Raw genomic sequence first — 23,235 nt, 5'->3', positions numbered from 1 at the left:
ACTGGGAAGTGGGACAGTGGAGGAGTGAAAAACCCCAGGAATCACTCCTTCCACCACAGCAACATTAAACAGTCAGAGACTTCCTTAACTATTCCATAACTCCAGAGTCAGTAGAATACCGTACAGCGGGGGGAATACTGCACAGGGGGAGGAAGAGTCTGGTAAAATACGGTAAATACCAATAAATTGCTTTCTGTGCAGCCGTTACCGTCACACATCCCTGACTCCTGTAGCAGACCCAGTGGGGTCCAGCTCCTGGTGGAGCTGGCTGGTGCCAGAAAGAGGTGTGAAAATCCACTTCTCAGTTGCCGGAGGGGTGGTGGGTAGGGCACAGGCCGATGGCTGTTCACTGCTTTTGATTAGTGACTTTGGATGGCTGGGACCCGGCTCTGAGGACCACTGTTGTTCCAGCCTGTCCCAGAAGTATGTGGCAGAGGAGGTGTCAAGACAGCCGCTTCCTCAGAGCTGCAAAGGACAGCCGACGGGCTGTGGAGAGCCGTGGAGGGAGCTCCTGTGGCCTCACCCCTCCTGCATCTCCTCTCCAGGGCAGTTGGGAGCCAACAGCCAGTGCTTCTTTGGTGGACCTCTGGCCTATATTTTCCTCTTAAGAACCATATCTTATGTTACTTTTGGGGGGTGGTAGGAATAGAAGAATGTATCAATAGTATTGTTTCATTTAAAACATTCAAGTGAGCTCAAAGTATATAAGGGGCAAAAAAAGGCCTATTTCCACTCTTTTCCCACGGGGAGCCATTGTCGAGACCTGAGCCTTCTGTCACTTAGCAGAACAAAACGGGGTTTGCTTGATTTGCCCTCTCAGAGCGGTGTACATGAGAGCAAGTGACTCTTGGTGCAGACCGAAAAAATATGATTCTAACTGCCTTCCTTTCAAAGGTCTTCCAGGTACACTTTCCCTGATGAGCGGCAGAGACAAAGGCTATATATGAGAAAGAATGCTTTCCAGGAATGTCTTAGGGGAGAATACAGCCCAAACACCACGAGAATCCAGCAAAGACTCTCGCTGTGTTACTAGCCCACTCCCCTCCCCCTGCCCCTGCCCTGGATTTACCAGCAGATTCTCTAGGCCATTGTGCTCATGGTGACCAGCTGCCCAAGCTTGCCCCAGGCCCAGTGGTGGCCCCTTTCTACCTTCTCCCATCCTTAAGACTCGACTGTTACTTGCATTGCTGCTTTGTCAGGGATTCCAAGCTCCAGAAGCCCTCAGAAGGGGTACCAGCCTTCCTCCTGGTGATTTTTTCCCCTGCATCTTGCTACCCGAAGGAGGCCCTACTCTGATGGAAATGGAGACCTGCCCACTCACAGGCTTAGCTGTACCATACGCTGTGAAAAGTTAAAATAAGATCACAGTCCAGGAAAACAGGGCTGGGAAAAAGTGGAAGGGGCCAAAATGTCCCCAGATGTTTTTATAAGACTAGCTGCCTATGCAGCATATTTTCCCAAGCTCTTACTCAGAGAACAGGTTAGGGCCATCATTAATTCTAGCAAACAACAGTGCATGTCAGGCCTTCAGGGAGAAGCTGCTCTAGTCAATTAGTGGAAGAGACTTGCACAATCAATTGTGGACAGCTGGAATGAAGGGAAACTGCATCAGGGATATTGGACTTTTATTTTAAATGGAGGAAAGGTGGCTCTCCATCTGGAATAGTTGATTTTATACCGGGAGGCAGAAAGGAAGATATTTGATAAGTTCTCATAAACGTGGATTAGCTTCAGAACATCAGTCCTTTTATTAAAAACAAAACCAGGTGTTTAGTCTTGTTGGTGTACAGATTTGAATGGTCTAATGAAAGTGCTTCATGAAACTGAAAAGTGCAGCCTGGTTGCTGCATGAAGTAGTTTTTAAATGAAGATCACTAAAGCCTTTCATAAATTCAGATTCATTTCAGCCACAGCAGAAAAATGTTTGGTGAACTCTGGGACCCGAGACGATTATGTTGTTTTGGTCCCAAAATCACTTGCTCAGGTTCAGCCTCAGCCTCACCCCATTAACTCTAGGAAACTGTGCACCCCAAAGTGTGTAGACTCTGATCAGCTCTGTGCTGGTTTGAAAGTATTATGTACTCCAGAAAAACCAAGTTGTAATCCGGATTCAATCTTGTGGGGGCAGCCATTTCTTTTAATCCTGATTCAGTAATGTAGGGTGGAAAATTTTCATTAAATTATCTTCACAGAGATGTGACACACCAATTGTGGGTGTGACCTTTTGATTAGGTGTGACTCCACCCATTCCAGGTGGGTCTTGTTTAATTTTCTAGAGTCTTTAAAAGGGGAAACATTTTGGCCAAACCTCAGAAATGACAGAAACTTGAGAGCAGAGCTGACACAGATGCCAACACTTGGAGAACAGAGTCACAGATGTTTGGAGATGCTTGGAGCCCAGCAAACATTACCATGAGATGCTAAGCAAGGCAGAACCTGGAGAGAGCCAAGGGAAGCCAAGAGATGAAAGCCAGCCCTGGAGAAGCAAAGTGATGAGCCCTCACAGGAGCAGAGGCTGAAAGCAAGGGAGCCCAGGAGCAAGGCACCAGCAGATACCAGCCACGTGACCTCCCAGCTGACAGAGGTGTTCCAGACACATTGATTGGCCTTCCTTGAATTAAGGCATCTCTTCCTGGATTTCTTAGTTTGGACATTTTTATAGGGTTAGAACTATAAACTTGCAACTTAATAAATTCCTTTTTAAAAGCCATTCCAATTCTGGTATATTGCATTCTGGTAGCTTGCAAACTAATACAGCTCTCTTCCCAAACAAGAGGGAACCCACTGAACCACACAGGGCTGTTGGAGGAAGGGGGTGGTAGTAACATTTTTCAGAGAAGTGGTACTTATCCTTTCAAGTGCAAACTACATTAATTCTGACATTTTCAATGGGAACCTTTTCATAAGCCACTTGGGTACCTTTTGATTCCGTGCATGCCAAATATAAATCAACTTTTTCTTGTGGTAAAGGATCGATCATCATCCAAGATCATTTGTTCTCCATAGTTACTAATGTGTAACCACCTGCCCTTGTTCTAACTGGCCCCCAACGGCTGCCCTTTGCTAGGAAGGGGATGTCAGGCTGTTGGTAGTTCTCATTACTGATGGTTGCCCTCCTTGCTCTGTGATAGAGCTGCTCCAGCATACTTCCAGGACACAACCATTCCATGGGTAATAGGAGCTCACTTGGGCAGTGGCTCACTGTAATTGCAGTTAGGGTGGGGAAAAGGGGAAAAGCTAGCCCTCTCCCAAATTCAGTCACTTAAAGATCAAATAAGCAGTGTTCCTCCAACTGCTATCTGTACCTCAAGGAAGAATCTTACTCGTCCTGTGCTTTCTCTGAAGTATCCACATGGTGTGTAGATGCTGTGACTTTGTGAGCTGATGAGGCCATTTTCATCCACCCTAAGCTTACTGGCTTGGAAATGATATGATTGGCACAAGTCTACCTTTGAAAAGTGAGTTTACCATAGGACTCTTAAGTTATCTCCATTCTATACTCTAGAAAAGGACACTGGCTTTGCATCAAGTGATGGCTAAATGGATGTGCATTTATATGCCTTAAATTAGAATGAAATATCTAAGGCCTGAATCCCTGCTTTTGTTTTTTCAATTACCCTGTCACCTACCAGAAGTGATCACATTTACTCTGTTGGTTCAATGTAAATTTAAACATTTTCCTGCAATGAATTGGCTCCTTAAACATTTTCTTTTTTGGTAAAGTTACACAAAGTCCAGCTATCCAAATAACCACAACTCTCTGAATTTGTTTGAATGAAAGGGAAGAGCTAATTTTCCTGTCAAGAAAAGAAACAAATTTGCATTTTGGAAACCTGAATCAGGAAGTTCTAATATATAAAGACAAAACCCAACAAGCCTAGACCTGTGAGGGAAGAGGAGGCTCTACTGCGGTGAGTTATCTCTGTTAGTAACCTAAGGGCTGTTGGCTACATACAAGCCACATACATGTTTTTATTTTCATGTTGCTCTGCATTTGATTTAAATCTGCTTTCTCTTCCAGGCTATATGACCTGGAAGAGGTCCCAATCCATCTTACCAACTATTTTGTACCCATAACACTCGAAGGTGATACCAAGATTTAAAACCAACTTAGCCTTAACTTCTATCCAATGCACATTTCCTTGGACAACATTGCTACCCAAGAGTGTTTTTCTTAAATATTCTGGCAGTAGAGACATACTTGCATCAGTGGTTTAAACCAGTAATGAACATGAGTTTTATAGGATAGAAAAGTGTAGTCAGTAGGGAAGCTTTTGAATGGCTGAAGGTCACATAAGTCAGGTTAGTGGATGGCAAAACTTTGAAGGATGGGAATCAAATAGGTCGAGTGTTCCATCTGAGCTATACTGCACTGTGTTTTGTAGTTACTTCTGTGGATTTGAATGCCTTTTCATGCATTCTCTTTTATGAATACAGAAATTCAGAACTTTGAATGAAGATGTCTTTAAAATCTCATTTTATATCAGTGCCTCCGTGTGCACGTGGTGTGTGTGTATATATCCTCCCTTAAGAAAAGTGAGTTAATCTTTGGTCAAAGCTGGCAGACTGGGCTGCAGCTGGAGGAGACCAGCAGCAAGAATATGTTGGAAGTCTTGATTGGTCAAAGCTTGTTCTTGCTAGGGTGAGTAACACTGTTGTCTAGAAGAAACAAACCCAAATCTCAGTGGAAAGTGTTTCTCTCATGACTCAGCCCAATGGAGAAGTGAAAGGGTAGGGAGGTCTGGAGATGCTGGTTCCCTCTATGTAATGATTCTACCATACCCTTAGGTTTTGAGGGTTCTCCATTGGATCTTCCATATTTGGTTGGGAGATGGGACAGGAGAGCAAACGCGGAGGTCTTATGAGAGATTTTATAGGCCAGGTTTGGATGTGATGGACATGTATGTCTACTCACATTCCAGTGGCTGGAACTCAGGTCACGTGGCCCCACCTCACCCAAGGTGGGTGAGGGATGTGGTCAAGCATTGGGCAAGAAAGAAGAGGCAATGCCCGAGAGCTGCTGAGCACCCCACAGCCTGTACCACAGGTTGAAGGACTGGGCAAAGGGCAGAACCTTGGAAAAGTGTGGTACTAGAGGGGTTTCTTTTCCCTCTAGTGGAATGAAAGATGCTGCCATATTTATATCAGTATAGTATGTACCAGGCGCTGTGCTGAGCACATTTTCTTTAGGGCAAAATGCCTCTGGATTTTAGCACCCTGTGTACTGCTAGCCCATCCAATGAGCTAACACTTTTAAAACTGTCTCAAGCTGTGTTATAACTGGATTGTTCAGGCTTTCCCCCTGGTTTGCCTAGCTGCCCCATGTCCCCTCAGGAATTTGATCTAGACAGGGGCAAGTTGTCAGTGTTATTTTCAAATGCCTGAGGAAAACCTTTTGTACCTGGAATGAAAACTACCAGAGTTGTGTTTGAATTACTATTAAACTTAAAGTTATAACTTTACAAAGTCTGAGTTTTGTCTGTTTCTAAGTTGAATTTGAGTATCATTTTTATTCTACTCATAAACTAATAGTTTTTGTGAAAATGTGACTAGTGATTGAACTTTGGTCAGTGTTTATATAACTCCCAAGTTATGGATTAAATCTGCAGCCACAGACAAGACCCTTGTATGTACCATAAGTGTTTAAGACCCTGCTGCTGAAGGCAAAGCAGGGCCTCCGGGGGTCTCCCCAGAGAGGCGGGAAACACTGTTTACCTTCTTAATTAATTAATCACATTTCCAAGTAAACGCTTCAAGTGCCTGAGAGGGCAGACTTAACTGAGGGCAGACCGATACGTCAACTGCAGCACAACATGGCTTCTGAGTTACTCCATCCATTTTGCCAGAGAACATTCCAAGAGTGGTACTTCACTTGGCTGGGCTTGGGCTGGAATCTGTGCATGTATTAAACGAAGTCACTCAGGGTACAAAATGTTTTAGTTGAAGATGAGTTTTGATTAAGATAAGGAAGATGTATGCTGCACAAGGCACTTTTCCTTCTTTGTTTTTCCTTGTGGCTCAGAGAGAAGCCACGGGACTAAACCACCTAGCTTCTAACTTGGTGATATAACAGAAGGGGTCAGGATTAGCCCCTTACTGCTACGCTCCCCGTTTCCATTATCGCACGAAATTTAAACTAACTCGCAGATAGTGAAGCACTGGGAGGCCTTGCAGGGGATGCTGAACAGCCTTCAGTCACTGTCATTCTGGTCCCACCTGTGGCTGTGGACTGAGACCAGATATGGAGAAACAGTCTTTTACCACGGAAGCAGTTTCTTCATCCACTCGCTTAAGTGTTTCCTTCCCACGGTTGTATCTTAAGAGCTATCTGTGGGAACGCTGTGTGCATGCTCATTGTGGAGAGAACCAAGGGGCCCCATGCTTGTGGTTGTGATGAGCTGTGTGTTGTGTTTAATAAAATTTAGAGTGCGTAAGAGTTGACTGACTCTGCGTTGTCTGGCATGGCTTTGGGGGCCCCTTCTCGCGGGTTCTCCTGGAGGTTCAGGATAAGATGGACCTTATTATCTTCACGAGGTAGAAGCCTTGTGGAGGGCAAGATAAGGCTGTAGTTTCTCAGACCCCGGTAGATGGGGTCTACCAGGTGTCATGGTTCCTGGCACACAGAAGGCACTGGATGGATGGTTGGCTGTTGGTCAAGGACCCAAGGCCTGGACCAAACTTAAGTAAACAGCACACTGCCTACCAGTATAGACCTCTTATCACAGCTTTACCTTGATTGAACAACCCACACTCTTTATCAGGGGCTAAAAGAAATAGAGAGACAAGTCCAGATATGTTAGTGTACATCTGGTCACCTGGAAACCGTCAGAGCTGGTATTAGTCCTGACGTGGTCATCTTTGGCAAGCACGCCAGTTAAGCTGGGGTTTTCTGCTTGCTGTGATTGCTTGTGTCACCCGCGCTCTCAGTGGTTCCCTTGCTCACCAGGTGACACAAGGAATTAGTCACAGAATTCAAAGATCCATCCGACCTCTGGACTGGAAGCCAAGCTCTTTCAAGGCAGAGGGCTGTTGGCTTTTATGCAGCATTAGTACCATAGACAATTCTGGAGCCCCGCACGAACTGGGGACTCGGGCCATGCCGAGGTTTCCACCTGAAGTCTTTTGTGGGCTGGTGAGAAAGATACCTACAGAGGATTGGAAGGCAGCAGAGTAAGTGTGACTGTCTCATGAACCTCCAGTGCCTGGGGCCCAGAGGTAGAACCTGAGATCCTCCATATGAGTTCTGAGATGGGCCAGAATCAATTCAAAGCTCTCACCAGCAATGGGCCTGTTAGAACTGAGAAGGGATTTCCTAGTTGGGTTTGCCTGAGTTCCCAAAGGAGGTGTGAGCAGTAGAATTTTAATGCCACATAATCAAATATTAAGGATGTTTGGGCTGTGTGCTATAGGCATTTCTGATGCTCATTTACCCTGATTAAGAGCTACTTAAATAGAAGTACACAGAGAAGTATAAATCAAAGGGGATTGTATAGCCTTGAGCATAAAGGATGTTCATTTTGTGTTCTTCCTGTGATAGGGTGTGCAGGGAGAGAGGAGCTGATAAAGGAAGGGAGTCCTTACTGCTCTGGGTGTAGTGGAATTGCCCCTGGGGCAGCCGTGGGTAGGCTAAATTCCAGCCTCCAAATCTGCTGTCTAGGATGGAGCCTGAGTGTGGCCCCTGAGGGCTTGAGTTGTGCCAAGTCCAAACGGAGGTGCACTGAAGTGTAAAATACACACTGGACTACAAAGACTTGGCTTGAAAATAAGGCTGTAAAATATTTCACTAATAATCTTTTGTTTTGATTACACATTGAAATGATAATAATTTGCACATGTAGGGTTAAGTCCCGGAAGCAGCTGTCACAGAGTTGGCTCACTAACCCCTGCTGTCCACAGAAATTCACATGCCTGGGGAACTGAAGAGACCCTGCCAGGGGTGACAGTGCCAGAGGATGCTGTAGAGGTGCAGGGCCGCTGGCGCGCATGCCGGCAGGCACCTTCACAGTGGCCACGTGTGTACCCTCAGGAACGCACTCCTGTTTTCTGTGCCTTCAGGGCTCCGCCTCTCTGCTGCCTCCTCGGCATGTGCTGCGTAGAAAACTGTCCATTCGTGGTGGGGCTCAGATGGTGCCGCCAGGGCCTGTGTGGATGTGCCTCTGCGCCGGCTTCTATCGCGGCCTCCTGCCTTGTGCTTGGAGGATTTAGGCAGGGACTTCAGATCAATATCCCTTCCACCATAAATCTGCAGAAAAAAGAGAGAGGGGGAACGAGGAAGATCTTGAAACTGGCTCTGGGTGGGGCCGTGGAATTTCAGGCTGACCCCTAAACGCGCTGTGGCCGGGGAAGGGGCCATGCTGCCTGGCTGAGGCCAGAAATTCTCACACTTTTTAAAGGACCCCTTTGACTCCTGAACATTAATCAAGGCTTCAAAGAGCTTTTGTTCATGTTCTGTCTATCGATACGTACCTGATTTGAAATGAAAACTGGGAAAATGTTAACTTTTAAGTGTTAATTAATTTAAAAAAATTACAATTGTGTCTGCCCTCCCCCATCCGCAAAAAAAGAGATATGCTGAAGTCTTAGCCCCTGGTACGTGTGATGTGACAGTATTTGGAAATAAGGTCTTTGCAGATGTGGGCCTGTTAAGGTGAGATCAATTCTGGATTGGGGCAGGCCCTAAATCCAGGGACTGGTGTCCTTATAAAAAGAGGAAGATTTGGGCACAGAGACACACAGGGAGTGTGTCGTGTGACAACAGAGGAAGAAATCGGAGTGATGTGTCAGTAAGCCAGGGAACACCAAGGATTGCTGGCCACCCTCAGAAGCTAGGAAGGGACAAGAAAGGATTCTCCCCTTGAGGCTTCAGAGAACTCATTTCCCCTGTGAGAGGAAACATGGCCCTGCCAACACCGTGACTTTGGAACTCATCCTTCAGAACTGTGGTAGGAAATTTCTGTTGTTTTAAGCCACCTAGTCTTTGGTACTCAGTTATAGCAGCCCCAGGAAATGAATACACCCATTACATAAATAACAATTTATTTAAAGTAACTACATTTTCAAAAAAAATTATAATAAGAGAGGCATTGATTTTCTTTTTTACAGTTTTGCAAATTTTTTTTCAAGTCTGACTTAGAAAAATTCAGCTGGATTAAGAAAGGATGTTGGATTTTTCAAATGCCTTTTCTGTATCAATCAAGATGATCATGTGATTTTTCTGCTTTGACTTGTTGATATGGTGTATTGCATTAATTGATTTTCTTATGTTGAACCAACCTTACATACTTAGCTTGGTCATGGTGTATAATTCTTTTACTGTGCTGCTGGGGTCAATTTGCAAGTATTTATTTGCTTCCTCTTTTTTTTTTTTTTCTTTTTTTTTTTTTTTGTCAAGCTATCTAAGGGTCCATTGATTTTATTGATTTTCTCAAAGAACTGATTTCTGGTTTTGTTGATTTTCTCGATCATTTTCATTTCTTCAATATCATTTATTTCTGCTCTATTATTATTCCTTTCCTTTTGTTTGTCTTGGGGTTAGTTTGCTGTTCTTTCTCTATTTCTTCCAACTGAACAGTTAATTCCTCAATTCTTGCTCTTTCTTCTTTTAAAATATAGGCATTTAAGACAATAAACTTCCCTCTCAGCATTGCCATTTCTGCACTCCATTAAGTTTGGTATGTTGCATTTTAATTTTCATTTGCCTCAAAATATTTACTGATTTCTCTCATAATTTCTTCTTTGACCCACTAGTTGTTTAAGAGTGTGTTGTTTAGTCTCCATATATTTGTGAATTTTCTGGCCATCTGAAACCCAACATACAAAAGAAAATACAGGGAAAAGGATTGAAAAATATGAGCAGAGTCTCAGGGAATTGAATGACAACAAAAAATGCATGAATATACATATTGTAGGTATCCCAGAAGGAAAGAGAAGGGAAAAGAAGGGGAAAGACTAATGAAGGAAATATTCACTGCAAATTTCTATTCTCTTTTGAATGACATAAAATTACAGATCCAACAAGTGCAGCGTACCCAAACAGAATAGATCCAAACAGATATACTGCAACACATTTATTAATCAGATTGTCAGATGGCAAAGACCAAGAGAGAATTTTGAGAGCAGCAAGAGAAAAACAATCTACCACTTAAAAGGGAAGCTCTTTAGTGTGTTGGGTTTCAGATGTCCAGTTCTCTAGATCGGTAATCCTTTCTTCTGCCTCTTCATTGTATCCGTTTCCATTGTTTTTTTCATTTCTTCTATTGTGTATTTCATTCCCATAAATTGTGATTTTCTTTTTCAAACTTTCAAGTTCTTTTTATTCACCCAGTGTCTTCTTTATATCCTCCCTCAACTTGTTGATTTGATTCTTGATAGGATTTTCCATTTCTGTTTGAACATCCTGAATTCATTGCATTAACTGGGCCATATCTTTGATTTTCCTAGAATGACTCATTATTTTTTGCTGGCACCTAAGCATTTAATTTTCTTAATTAGTTTATTCTGGAGGGTTTTTTTCCACCCTTTTACCTGGGGTTTTCTTGCTGGCTGGCTTTGTTCTCTATCTATTCTTTGGCATTTAGTTCAACTTATTCTAGACCTCTAGAGTAGGTTCTGTTTGATCAGTATTTTTCAGTTCTTGTTTTTCTGTTTCTTACTCTGCCTGTATGGACCTTTTTTTTTTTTTTGAGGAAGGTTTCCTCAGATATTATAGATTTTTTCCAGACCAGACAGGCTCAGGAGGAGATTGTAGTTAGCATCAGTTCTCACTGAGGTTGGGACCCAGCAGGTTGTCAGATTTTCCTATGAAGCCTCTAGATTCTGTGCTTTTCCTGTCCTGCCCAGCATGTGGTGCTCGTCTGCCCGTGGCTTCCCCTCAGCTTCAAGTGATGTGGTGCCTTTAATTTCAGCACTCTGTCTGCCAGGGCTGTTGTTGAGACAGAGGTGAGGTCCTACGATGGCTTTAATGGCTTCTGTTTTCCAGTCCCTGGTGCCTACATAACTTAAAGGAGGGATTCCACTTGAGTTGGGCCCTCCCACATTTTTGGGGGAAGATATACCCTTTAAGGAATTAACTTCTTTCACCTCTAGTTACTTTGTCTCTCAGACAGACTTTAGTTTCACCCTTGCCTGGGCCAGTGCTGGAGCCTGAGAGTGTTTCCATTTCTGTCTAATGAGTTGTTTAGGGAGTAAAATACAAGCAAAAAAGCCTTTTCATAGCTGAACCCCTACACCTTCAGTTTGTCAAGTAAGTGCTTGAGTTGGTAAGTGGCTCTTTGTATCTCCAAGCTCTATGTGCCCCCTTCTCTCGAGTTCCAGCTCTTTTCCAGTATTTTTTGATTCCAACTTAAAAAACCTGTTGTTCTTTTTCTATCAGCTCAACTGGTCTCTGCTGGGGCAAAAACACCTAGTTCCTTCAGTGCTTATTCCAGGTTTATTTGTGCTAGGTGCCTGTTTTCAGTAGTCGGAATTTGTTAATTAATTCCACACTTGGAGCTTGGTTGAGCTAAGCCCTTACAGCTAGTAAAGTCTCTTTCTTCTCCTCTTGGAGAGCCAGCCTGCCATGCTGGTCAGGGAGGGATACCAGCCTCTGTGGCTTGGGGGACTTACAGTTCTGTGAGGGGTCTCAGCCATTCCACCTGGGCCAGACTGGTATATACTCTGTGTTCGGTCACTGATGTTCCCCCAGCAGTTGTTCTGTACTATTTACTAGCTATTTTCGAGGATGAACTAAATTCCATACCTCTGCTGCCATCTTGCCCTAGCTCTCTGGTGCCTTGCACTTTTAATGGATCTTTTCTCATGCCTGATTTGGTGCCATCATGAATTAATCCTTTGAAAGATATTGGTTCACTGAATTTTGCAGATCATTCAGATGTTGACACATTTTACATATCAACAAACCCTTAATAGACCCACTAATATTATTAGAAAAGTCTAAATATTGGGATGCTGTCAACCTCATGGTGACAGAAATTTTAATTTTTGCTTAAACACTATAATTTTATCATTGATGATAAATCCTTGTTAGCTGCTTTTTTAAAGTTACAGGCTTCCTTTATTTTAGAGAAAATATCCATTAGATATCCAAGTCTGAAAAACCATGGTTTGTCTTCCCATTGTTCTTTCAAGTAAAAATGGTGTTCAATGGAAAATGTGGCTAGTTTAGCTAACAAATCAAAACAGTGGTATAGGTGCTTTTGCTGAGACAGCCATTAAACTTCAGCATGCTACACAAGTGTTTTATGCATACTTCTCATTTTGCCATACAGAATAATAAAAAGTTTATATTCTTTTTAAAAATGGTTTAATTTTAAAATAATTACCATGTAACAGTTTAGTTGCAAAAATAATACAAACCTCCTACAGAGAAGTCCAACATACCCTTACCCAAGACACCCAGATCCACCAATTTTAACATTTTGCTACTTTTACCATGTCATTCTAACATGTCTGTCTACTGAATATTCGAGAGCAGATTCCACACATCATACTCTTTGAATACGTAATACTTTCGTGCACATTTCTGCAAACATGGGTGTTCACTTTCATAATCACCTTAAGTGCAGTTTTCATGCTCAAATTATTTCACATTGATATAAGGCTTATGTTCTGTATTCCAGTTTTTTTTTTTTTAATGTCCCAGTAATGGCCTTTTGAGCCTTTTCTACTCCATTCTTAGATCCCCTCCATTATCATGTATTGCATTTAGCTGTCATTAGCTCTTTAGTTTCTTTCTTTTTTTCTTAATTGTTGAAACATATATACAATGTAAATCTTCCCACCTCAGCCACTCCCGAGCATGTCATTCAAGGGGTTAATCACAGTCACAGTGTCACAGTGCCCTTACCGCCATCCTTTACTAGAACTTTTCCTTCACTGCAAGCAGAAACCTTACACTTATTTTGCATTAACTCCCAACCCCTAGTACCTGAACTCTGCTTCCTGTCACTATGAGTTTGCATATTCTAAAATTTTCTTTGTAATTGCCATGGAGCTTTTAAGTTAACATTCTCAACCTATAACAATCTTGTTTGCTTTGAAACGAACTTAACTTCTATGGCACGCATAAACTCTATTCCTACACCTTCCTGCCTCCTACCTTTAAGTAGTTCCTGTCACAAATTACATATTTCTACATTATGAGTCCCAAATTATTGCATAGTATTCATTTGCCTTTTAAAACCTGTAGGAACTGAAAAGTAAGAGTTAGAAATAAAAAACAAAACAAAGCAGTATTTATATTTACCCATGTCATTATCTTTAGCAGAGTTCTTTTTTTTTTTTCTCCTTCATATGGCTTCGGTCAGTTGTCTAGTGCCCTTTTCTTTCAACCCTCCCTTTAGCATTTCTTGTAGGGCTGGTCTACAAGAAGTCCCTCAGCTTTTGTTTATCTGGGAGTGTCATAATCTCTCCATCATTTTTGAACAACAGTTTTGCCAGATACAGAATTCTTGGTTGTCAGTTTTTTTGCTTTCAGCACTTTAATGTTATTTTCATCATGACTTTTTGCCTCTGTAGCTTCCCATGAGAAGCTGATGTGTAATCTTATGGGGATCCCTTGTATGTGACATGTTGTATCTCTTGTGTGGCTTTCAGAATTCTCTCTTTATCTTTGACATTTGACAGATTGATTTTAATATGGTGTGGCATGGGTCAATTTGGATTTATCCTGCTTGGAGTTCTTGAGTATCTTGCATGTGGATATTCATGTCTTTTGTTAAATTTGGGAGTTTTTCATTCATTATTTCTTTAACTATTATCTCTGCTTCTATCTTTCTTTCTTCTCTTGGGATTCCACAATGCGTTTGTGTGTGTGTATTTTTTTGTTGTTGTTGTTACTTCAGTTTTTATTTATTTTTAATTAGAAAAGTTGTCGGTTTACAGAAAAATCGTACATAAAATATAAGGTTTCCATATACCACTCTATTATTAACATCTTGCATTACTGTGGTACATTTGTTATAATTGATGAAAATGTATTTTTTATAATTGTACTAACTATAGTCCATGTTTTAACTTAGGGTTCACTGTGTTGTACAGTTCCATGGATTTTTTTAAACTTTTTTTATTATAAAACATAACACATACACAAAGCAAAGAAAGAAAAAAGTAGTAGTTTTCAAACACTTTTCAACAAGTAGTTCTAGGACAGATCCCAGAGACTGTCTTGGGCTACCATGCAATCATCTCAGATTTTTCCTTCTAGCTGCTCCAGAGCATTGGAGGCTACAAGGAATAAATATTTTTTATCATAATAATCAACTTTTTAAATCTTTTTTTTTTTTGTGAAAAAAAAACCAGTGTATATACAAAATTTCAAAGCACAATCACAAGAATTACTTATAGAACAAATTTCACAGTTGGTATGGGTCACAACACCATATTTTAGGTTTTTACTTCTAGCTGCTCTGAGATACTGGAGACTAAAATAAATATCAGTTTAATGATTCAGCAATCATACTTGTTTGTTAAACCCTACCTTCTCTGTGTAACTCCACCATCACCTTTGATCCTTCTTCCACTCTTTAGGGGTATTTGGGCGATGCCTGTTCTAACCTTTTCATGTTGGAAGGGGCTATCAATAATATGGGCTAGGGAGATGACCTGGAGAGGCTGGCCCCTCTAGATTTCAGGACTTATTGGCCCAGGGACCCATCTGGAGGTTGGAAGAAAAGTTATCCTAGTGCATAGAACCTTTATAGAATCTTATATATTGCCCTAGGTGTTCTTTAGGATTGGCTGGAATGGTTTTGGTTGGCCTTTGGCAAGTTATGATAGGTAGCAATATCTAACTGAAGCTTGCGTAAGAGTACAATGTATATGGTATGTTTGATAGTATCCCACAGGTTTTTCAGGCTCTTCATTTTTTCTTCTTTCTGCTCCTTAGGTGGATGATTTCAACTGTCTTATCTTCAAGTTCATGGATGCTTTCTTCTGGTAGCTCTAATCTGCTATTAAACCCCTCTAGGCAATTTTGAATTTCTTTTATTGTGGCCTTCAACTCTGTTTGGTTTCTTTATAAAATTTCCATCTCTCTATTGATACTATTTTTGTGTTCTTTACCATTTTCCTGATTTCCTTTTGTTCTTTGTCTGTGTTTCCCTTTATCTCTTTGAGCATATTTAGGACTATTTTTAAAAAGTCTTTGTCTAGAATGTCCCAGATCTGATCCTCCTCATTAATGATTTTTAGTGCTTTATTTTCCCCTTTTCCTGGGCAATTGCTTCATGGTTCTTTGTATGTTTTGTAATCTTTTGTGGAAACCTGGTCATTTTGATATATTAGCATGTTATTGCTGGAATTTAGATTCTAAGTGGTGCTTAAATGTGTATCCAGTTAATATTATGACATCTTTTCTTGAATGTCAGGAGTTAACAACAACAACAAAAAGGAACAAAAAGTTAACAGCTTTCCCAGTCTTTGCAAAGTGACCTGTGAGAGCACTCTCTTTCGGTGCTTATCTATACATTGAATTTGGAGACTAACTTAAGGCCTCCATGGCCCTTTGTGTGCATTTGTCATAGCTGTCTACATGTGGCCCTGGGAATTCTCTCATTTATTCAATATGAATGTCCTGACTTCCCAAGGAAATGGGCTCCTCATGGTCAGGGCATTACTGTGTGTCCAACAGGCAGCAATCTCTTCCCTAAGGCAAACCCTTGTCTGCACTGCCACAACGTTCTGTAGAGGCAAGTTCTGGAAAGGCGAGTCCCTTAGCACCACCAGACAGGCTGACCAGGCACACCTCTTAGCATGTGTACGTGGGTTACTCTGCTTCCTCTGGAACCGGGACCATGATCTGGACTGAGTCAGTGAGGGTAGGTGAGGGGGCAGCCAGGGCACCAGGAGATCCTACTGGTTTTTTAAAGTGAACTTTTTCTTCATTTGGTGCTTGCCCTGTTGACTGCAGGCCTTTTGCTGTTTTCTGGAGGTTTAGGAAAGATGTTTCTGCCAGTTCTTGCTTGTTGTGCAAAATATCTGTGGGGAGATGGAGCCCTGAAGCTTCTCATTCTACCATCTTGATGAAGTGAGGCCTACACTGAACTTTCTTAAAAGATGAGATTTAATAAAATTTAAAAGATGTGATTTTATAAGATAAAATGATTTTCAATGCTTCATCAAGAATATTCTTGTGTGACTGACTTTTCCTTTCTGTGAGTGCATTGCGATGAGGAATATAATGAATATTAGCCAATGCCTTGATTTGTCTTCAAGTACCATTAGGTTTTTTTGCTATTGCTTTTGTGTCCTTAGGATAAATGTCACCCACAGAAAGGACAAATAACAGCTTTTATTTCAACCCCTTGGACACCCTGAAAAGACCTAGAGGTTTGCAAGGGGTTAGTTCCCAGATCACATGTGAATGAGGAGCCACCTCTTGGGCCTGGGCCCATGGCTTACTCATCCATGGGTCTGAGTAAAAGGAAGGGGCGATTTCCCAAAAGAAATTCAAAGTCTTTTTTTTGTTTAGTTTTGTTTTGATTTTTAGCAAGAAAAATGAGTAAATGCCTCATGGACGAAAGACCATTTTCCCCTCTGTACTTATCACTTAGAACCCATCTGTATCCCTTGCTGTGGTGATGACACAGCACACACTGAGGGTCTGCTGTGTGCCCAAGATTAGTATGCGCTATCTCACAGCAGTCCTCTGAATGCAGGGACTGTCACAAACACCCCTTTGTTTGGTCAGTGAATTATTTGCCAACATTTAAATACCCACTAAGTGGTTGAGCTTGTACTTCGTTCTAACTCTTAAGTAGCTCAAGATCCCAGTGGCATCGTATTATGAACATTGCCCGTGTAATTACATGTATCCTACTAAGTGGATGCTTTTCAGTATTTAATCTTTGTTGTAATGCAGCAGTGGACTCTTTCATCAATGGAAATTTTAAACAAAAATGTAATCTGTACAGCAGAGCACAGCAAAGCTGAAGGCGGGAGGAGACTTGTGAGGTTGGGCAGGCCCAGGCTTGCTCCTGTCCCTAGGTAGTCCCCAAGATGTTTGAGGCTTCTTAATACCTTACCAGTTAGCGCATTCCTGCTCCTGCAGCCCAGGATTTAATGATTTGCTCTGCAAACTTGGGAAGTTGTTTTCCAGGTAGCCCTTTAGGGAAGTGGCTCACTTTGTTTTCTGGCCTGTAAATCTCAAATTCTCTGCTTTAAATCGGATTCATCTCCCTGGTAGGACACTCCAGATGTGATGGTGACAGTCGTGGCATTTCTGAATGGCATTCTGGGCTAAGAGGCCAAGTGCCTGTGCGGGAAAGAGCCTGGGCAGGAGAAGGAAGACTTTGACTTGGGCCTCAGTCTGGCATCCTCATAAATCTCCATAAGGAATCCATTCCCATGTCTGCCCCTCACTTGCCCCATAATGATATGATCCATCGGTGGATCAGAATAAGAGGTGCCTCTTAGCCTTTTTTTTTTAGGTCACAGAACCCTGTGAGAATTTGAAAATGTCATAAATGAATGTGGAAAAATCCAATTATGCTTGGTATGTCAATGTTCCCACATATGGCTTGAGTATGGGAAGCAGGTTTTCTTGTTTAAGAACTCCTAGATTAGGTGAATTTGAAAATTCCTTTCATTTGTAAAATATTATGTGGAGGTGGAATTATTAAAAATGAATTACTGATTAAAAATTCTAACAAATTTTAAAACTGTGTGTTTTGAAAAATGTGATAGAAAGAAAAAGATAAATTACTCTGGAGAAGTATTCGGAAAATAATTAAGAAAAATATCTGTAGTGGCAAATTTCTTAAAAAATACATAAACATATAACTGGTTAACTTGAAGTTTCACACACACATACATACATATGAATTGCACTTGTTGTTTCATATAATTCAGTGTTAGGTATTTAAGCATAATGTAATGCTTTAACAGTCTGTTTTTAATAAGTTTTATGTGGCTTCCTGATAAATACTAAGATAGGTTGTGAAAAATGGAGAACACTTAAAAATGGGAACCTTCTAATTCTGCTGACAATATCTCATATCAAAAACATTTGTCCTCCATTCTTTGCTTCTGGTTAGAGCCTCATTAACTCAATTGCTTACCTACACTAACAATTCAGAATAAAATGATCAGAATTCTAAATAGTGTTAAAAATGCATTTTGTATCTCTACTAAAAAATAATCTTGCTATTGTTTGTAACTTTTTTCCAGATACTTTGAGAAAAGTTATACAAAAGAAGTTTGACTTCTCAACTGATTATAAGGAGGTAATGATTATTATTGCATATGTTATTAAAAAAAATAGTATGAGAGAACGTTTGATTGACTTGCAAGTAAATCTTTTAAAAAGTGGTTATTTAATCTGTGATTATTTTTTTAATTAAAAAATTTTTCTATTAATTTTAAAATAAAATATGACAAAGAAACATGAACATTCTTAACATATGATCATTCTGTTCTACATATATAATCAGTAATTCACAATATCATCACATAGTTGCATATTATCTCATCATTTCTTAGAACATTTTAAAAAATTTATTTATTAATTAAAAAATAAACAAAATAAAACATCAACATACATAATCAGTAATTCACAATATTATCACTTAATTGCATATTCATCATTTCTTAGAACATTTGCATCAATTCAGAAAAAGAAATAAAAAGACAACAGAAAAATATTCATACATACCATACCCCTTACCCCACCCTTTCTTTTTTTAAATTTTTTGCTTGATACATAACCACATACAAACACAAACATTCTTATCATATGATCATTCCGTTCTTGTTATATACTCAATAACTCACACTATCATTACATAGTTATTTATTCATCATCATGATCATTTCCTAGAACATCTGCAGCAATTCAGAAAAAGCAATAAAAAGAAGACAGAAAAAAATTCATACATACCATACCCCTTACCCCTCCCCTTCACCAGGCACCAGCATTTCAATCTACTAAATTTATTTTAACATTTGTTCCCCCCATTGTTTTTAATCTGTGATTTTAATAACTTTTTTTTACTAATAAGTTTTATGAAGTATTAACACACCCTATAATCTCATTTGAACTACAGCAAAAATTCAAAGGTAGAGTTTGAAGAAACATTAAACCTTTCAGGTTATATGCTATTTAAAAACTAGAAATTTTCTAAAAAGGAATATTCTGCTACTTTTTTTAGCTAAGGGAGGAGAACTCCCTAACTAAAAAAAAAATAGTTTGAAAGTCCCTGGCAATAGAGTGTGCTCTTTGTCTTAAAAGATAGTTTGTTAGAGAGTAGCTTCACGTGTGAACACTGTTAATTCAGCTTCTTCCTGCTCTGGATATGGTACTTGGCTAGATGTGGAAGGGCCAGGGAGATGATTTCGACAGTCCTTGCTCTTGAGAGGCCAAATGGCCAAGACAGTACTAAATTGTGAGAAGAAGGAAATAAGTGGGTCTATAAATGTTTTAGTTTCTTAATGCTGCCAGAAATGCAATATACCAAAAGTGGGTTGACTTTTATAAAGGAATTTATTAAGTTATACAGGCTTACAGTTCTAAGGCCATAAGTATGTGCACACTAAGGCATCCAGAAAAGATAGTCCTATGGCATCTGGAACACCTCTCAGCAGGGAAGTCACTTGGCTGGTGTCTACTGGTCCTTTGGTTTCTGGTTTCAAACAGCTTCCCCAGGGCATTTTTCTTCTGCACCTCCAACATCTCTGTTTATTTCAGCTCTGAAGCTTTTTCCAGAGTGATTCCCTCTTAAAGGACTCCAGTACGTGGATTAAGACCCACCTTGAATGAGCAGAGACCCATCTCCATGGAAACCGTCTAATCAAAAGGTTCCACCCACAATAAGTCAGCTCCCCCAAGATTGGTCTAGGAAAAAGAACATGATTTTCGTGGGGTACAAAGCCGCTTCAAACCAGCACAATAAGTAACATGCAGAGCAATGTAGTTAAAAATAGATCTCTGGGACCAGAAGCTTTTTGGAGAGGAGGTGACTTTGGGGCTTATCACATAGGGTCAGCATGGTTGGAGTAGATGGGGAGGTGTAGGCTGTGGGAACCGTGTACCCAAAGACAAAGGAAGGTGTGAAAGGCCAAGCTGCCAAGGCCAAGGCAGCTGGATGAGGGAGAAGAAGGAAAGGTAAGTTGGAGACAGAACATGGGAGGGTCTTGAAAGCCTTGCTCAGATGAGTGGATGGTATTTTCTAAAAGCATAAGACAATTAGCATGGCTCTGCTGACTACCCCAGGTGCTGCTGATTCATTCAGTTTGCGTCTATATCTGACTTTCTAATCAGAAGAATTTATTCCTTGGAGTTCAGTTTATTTTGAGTGTAGGTTGCCAGTGAGACAAATGTTTGTTGTTTTGAATGGAGGATAATAAAAAGTTTGAGCTCTCTGCCTGCTTCCTGGTGCTGCCAGGTAAGGCAGCCTGGTTCCTCATTTTCCTGGTGTGAAGGTGGTTATAAAGTTAATGTTAAAAGCTGGCTAAAGGGGGACATTCTTTCACCTGACTTTGAGTGTCCCAGTGGGCGTGAGGGCAGTGTACTGGGAAAGCAGGAAACTCTTTCCCAGGGAGTGGTTACCCAGATACTGTGGTTACAAATGTCATCATCATATCCTTGATTTGCAGTAAAATGATACTCGAGAGAAAAGCTACCACAGAAGCCAAGAAGGAAAGCCTCGTCTAAGAGCCTTTTACATTCGGCAATAGGGAAGACTGTATAAAGATAATGAATTACTGTTTCCTAGTGCTTCAGACCTTCCTACTACTGGGGAAAGCATTGGCTTCAATTATATCTCCCAAATTTAATTGCCCATATCTGCTTGTACCTCTGTGCAGAATAAAATGATTGCTGCTTTTGTTAGAGTTAGCATGTCATTCGTCACTTGTCCCCAATGCTGGCTAATTCTGCCAAGCAAGAGGCAGGGGTAGGAGGCAAGGCTTCAGTTGAATCTGAGGTTTGGAGGATGAAGTTTTGAGGCCTGAAGGTGATTCTGAGAAGCCTGGCATGGACTTAGAGCTGAGCTCCTGCCACCTGTGGCAGGATTCCTAATTGGAAAAGTCCTGCATAGTTAAGCTGGCATTGGATTTGGGGCTCCTGTAAAATTGGGGATCCCAAGTTCCTGATGTTCCCTCAGCCCCTGAGTACCTTTCAAAATGGATAAAAACCAGTGGAGTAGGAGTGAAGCGGAGAGAGGATACACAACTGAGACCACGTGAATGAACCGAGTCTTACCTTAAAGGTGTGGCTGGATTGCATTTCCCACAATTACTCGAAGAAGAGGGGGTACTAGTTAAGCAAAGACACCAGAGAAGCCAGGACATCTTTGGTGGGGAGCTTTCTGATTGGTTTTAGTCTGATAAATGCAGGGTGTCTTAGTTTGGATGTCCCCTGCATCAAGGACTCAAGGGCAAGCTGTTTATTTGGGAGATGCTGAGAACTCCAGGAGGGGAGTGACAAAGGAAGGGGAGAGCATCCCCTGAAGGCATGCTACAGAGGGCAATTAGAGCTTCACTTGTAAAGGAGTTGTGGAAAACTGTGTAAACACCAGCCTCAGAACTTACCCAGGGAAGGGTTAGAGAACTGAGGTAACTATATTCTAAGACCCAAAAGGCACTGGCTGTGGGCTGCTTGGGGATGGGCACGGTGTTAATCCTAGGCACTTGTGATCTGCCCATGGTCCTGGAAAGACCCCTGGAGCACGGATGAAAGACACCAGTAGTTAGAAATCTGGGAGGCACAGTGCGGTGGCCTGAGGGACATGGGTGAGGGCCAACAGCATCTCACTGTACTGAGCTCATCTTCTGGGGAGCCCTTTGATGGCCAAGGAGCCTGGCCTTGTGGATCGAGGCTGTTATGTTCAACTCTTTCTTCACAGGGAGGTTAGCTATGGAGCTTTTGTTCCTTGGGTGGCCCTGACTTTGGGGGGAAACTATGGCTCCTTTTCACAGAAGTACCTCCTTTCTGCACTGAGCTGAAAGACATAAAGTATTTCTTTTTAAGGTCCTTGAGCGCCTTCTACTCCCTGCCATTGAAAAATAAAAGCAACAATCTTTCTCTCAATATAACATGTCAGTTTAATCCATATCGACTGAGTCCCCACGAGGAGCAATAATATGATGGGAGATGGAAATGCTTCAAAGTGTTCCAGGAACTCCCAGGTGGTGAAGGGGAGGACGTGAGACCAGATGCGTATGTGAACCACGGAACTCCAGGTGGAGAGGAATTTGTGTTATGTAAATTCCGAAAAGGTGTCTGGAAGGCCAGAGGAGGAAGGTATACTTGCACTTGGGGAATCAGGAAAGGCATCATGGTAGACCTGGCATGTAAACTGAGGCTTTAAAGGCAAGTGGAGTAAATGAGAAATAAAGCTTTACTTCCATTTGAAAATACTTGAAGCACAAAGTTTCTTAGAACATGTTTTTAAACTGTATCACCTTGCTCTCAGTAATGAGAAGATTTGGTGTTTCTTGAGTGTCCGCCACGTTTCAAGTGCTGGCTTAGGAACCTTTATATTGTTTCTTATCCTCACAGCTACCTGCCCAAGGAGGAAGTGTTTCTGCCAATATAGAGATGGGAAACCCTACGCTCAGAGTCACCCAGGGGCTGTATGACAAAGCTGGGATTTGCACCCAGACTGTCTAGCTCCAAACTAACAAACACTGCCACCCCCCCACCCCCCCCAATCAGTTAGGGTCCTTCTAGATCACTTTGCCATAGCCCTATAGTGGCTAATTTGGAAGAAACAGTCTTCATCTGCGTTTCTTCAGCTGTGTGCAAAGAGTGGGACAGTCTCAAGCTATATGTTTTATGTATTGAGTCACAAAATGTTATCGTGGAGAATTTTCTCTGTGCAGAAATGGTCATTTCCCAAATTGCACTCTACTCCTGTGTGATTGAACCACTAATTTGCTGAGGAAAGAGTCCTCAGATTGAATGCAAGGGCCCTGCAGGTGAGTTTATTTGAGCGTGCCTATCCCAGACCTTTGATTTCAGAGAACACTTGATAGATTCCAGAACCAGGACAGTGAGGCAATTAGGTGGGGTGGGGGTGGGGCGAGACTTGGAATTACAGAGCCAGGAGGGAAGTGGGGACCAGACAGATAAAGCTACAGAGCTCTGAGGCACAGCTCAGATGAATGAAGTTCCCTAGTAGAGGAGTAATAACTGTACTACTTCTTTAGCATGTGTTATGTACCAAATGCCCTTCTACACATCTTACAAATATTAACTCAGTCTTTACAGGAGGCATTAAGACAGCGATCAATTAGTTA

The 23,235-nt window shown here is 41.5% G+C and overlaps 1 protein-coding gene across 12 annotated transcripts in view; it reads left to right on the top strand.

Moving 5' to 3' along the window:
* Positions 1–23,235, top strand: part of PROM1 (prominin 1) — a 326,288-nt gene that overhangs the window by 109,662 nt on the left and 193,391 nt on the right. For all 12 annotated transcript variants that reach the window (XM_077136455.1, XM_077136450.1, XM_077136447.1 and 9 more), the window contains one exon: positions 18,166–18,221. In XM_077136455.1, coding sequence (XP_076992570.1) covers positions 18,166–18,221 — 56 coding nt within the window. The remainder of the gene's footprint in view (positions 1–18,165; positions 18,222–23,235) is intronic.

The sequence above is a fragment of the Tamandua tetradactyla genome, chromosome 19 (assembly GCF_023851605.1).
Source record: "Tamandua tetradactyla isolate mTamTet1 chromosome 19, mTamTet1.pri, whole genome shotgun sequence".
In the NCBI taxonomy this organism is placed as follows: Eukaryota; Metazoa; Chordata; class Mammalia; order Pilosa; family Myrmecophagidae; genus Tamandua; species Tamandua tetradactyla.
Note: the sequence above shows the minus strand (reverse complement) of the source record. Positions and strands in the feature narration are given on the sequence as shown.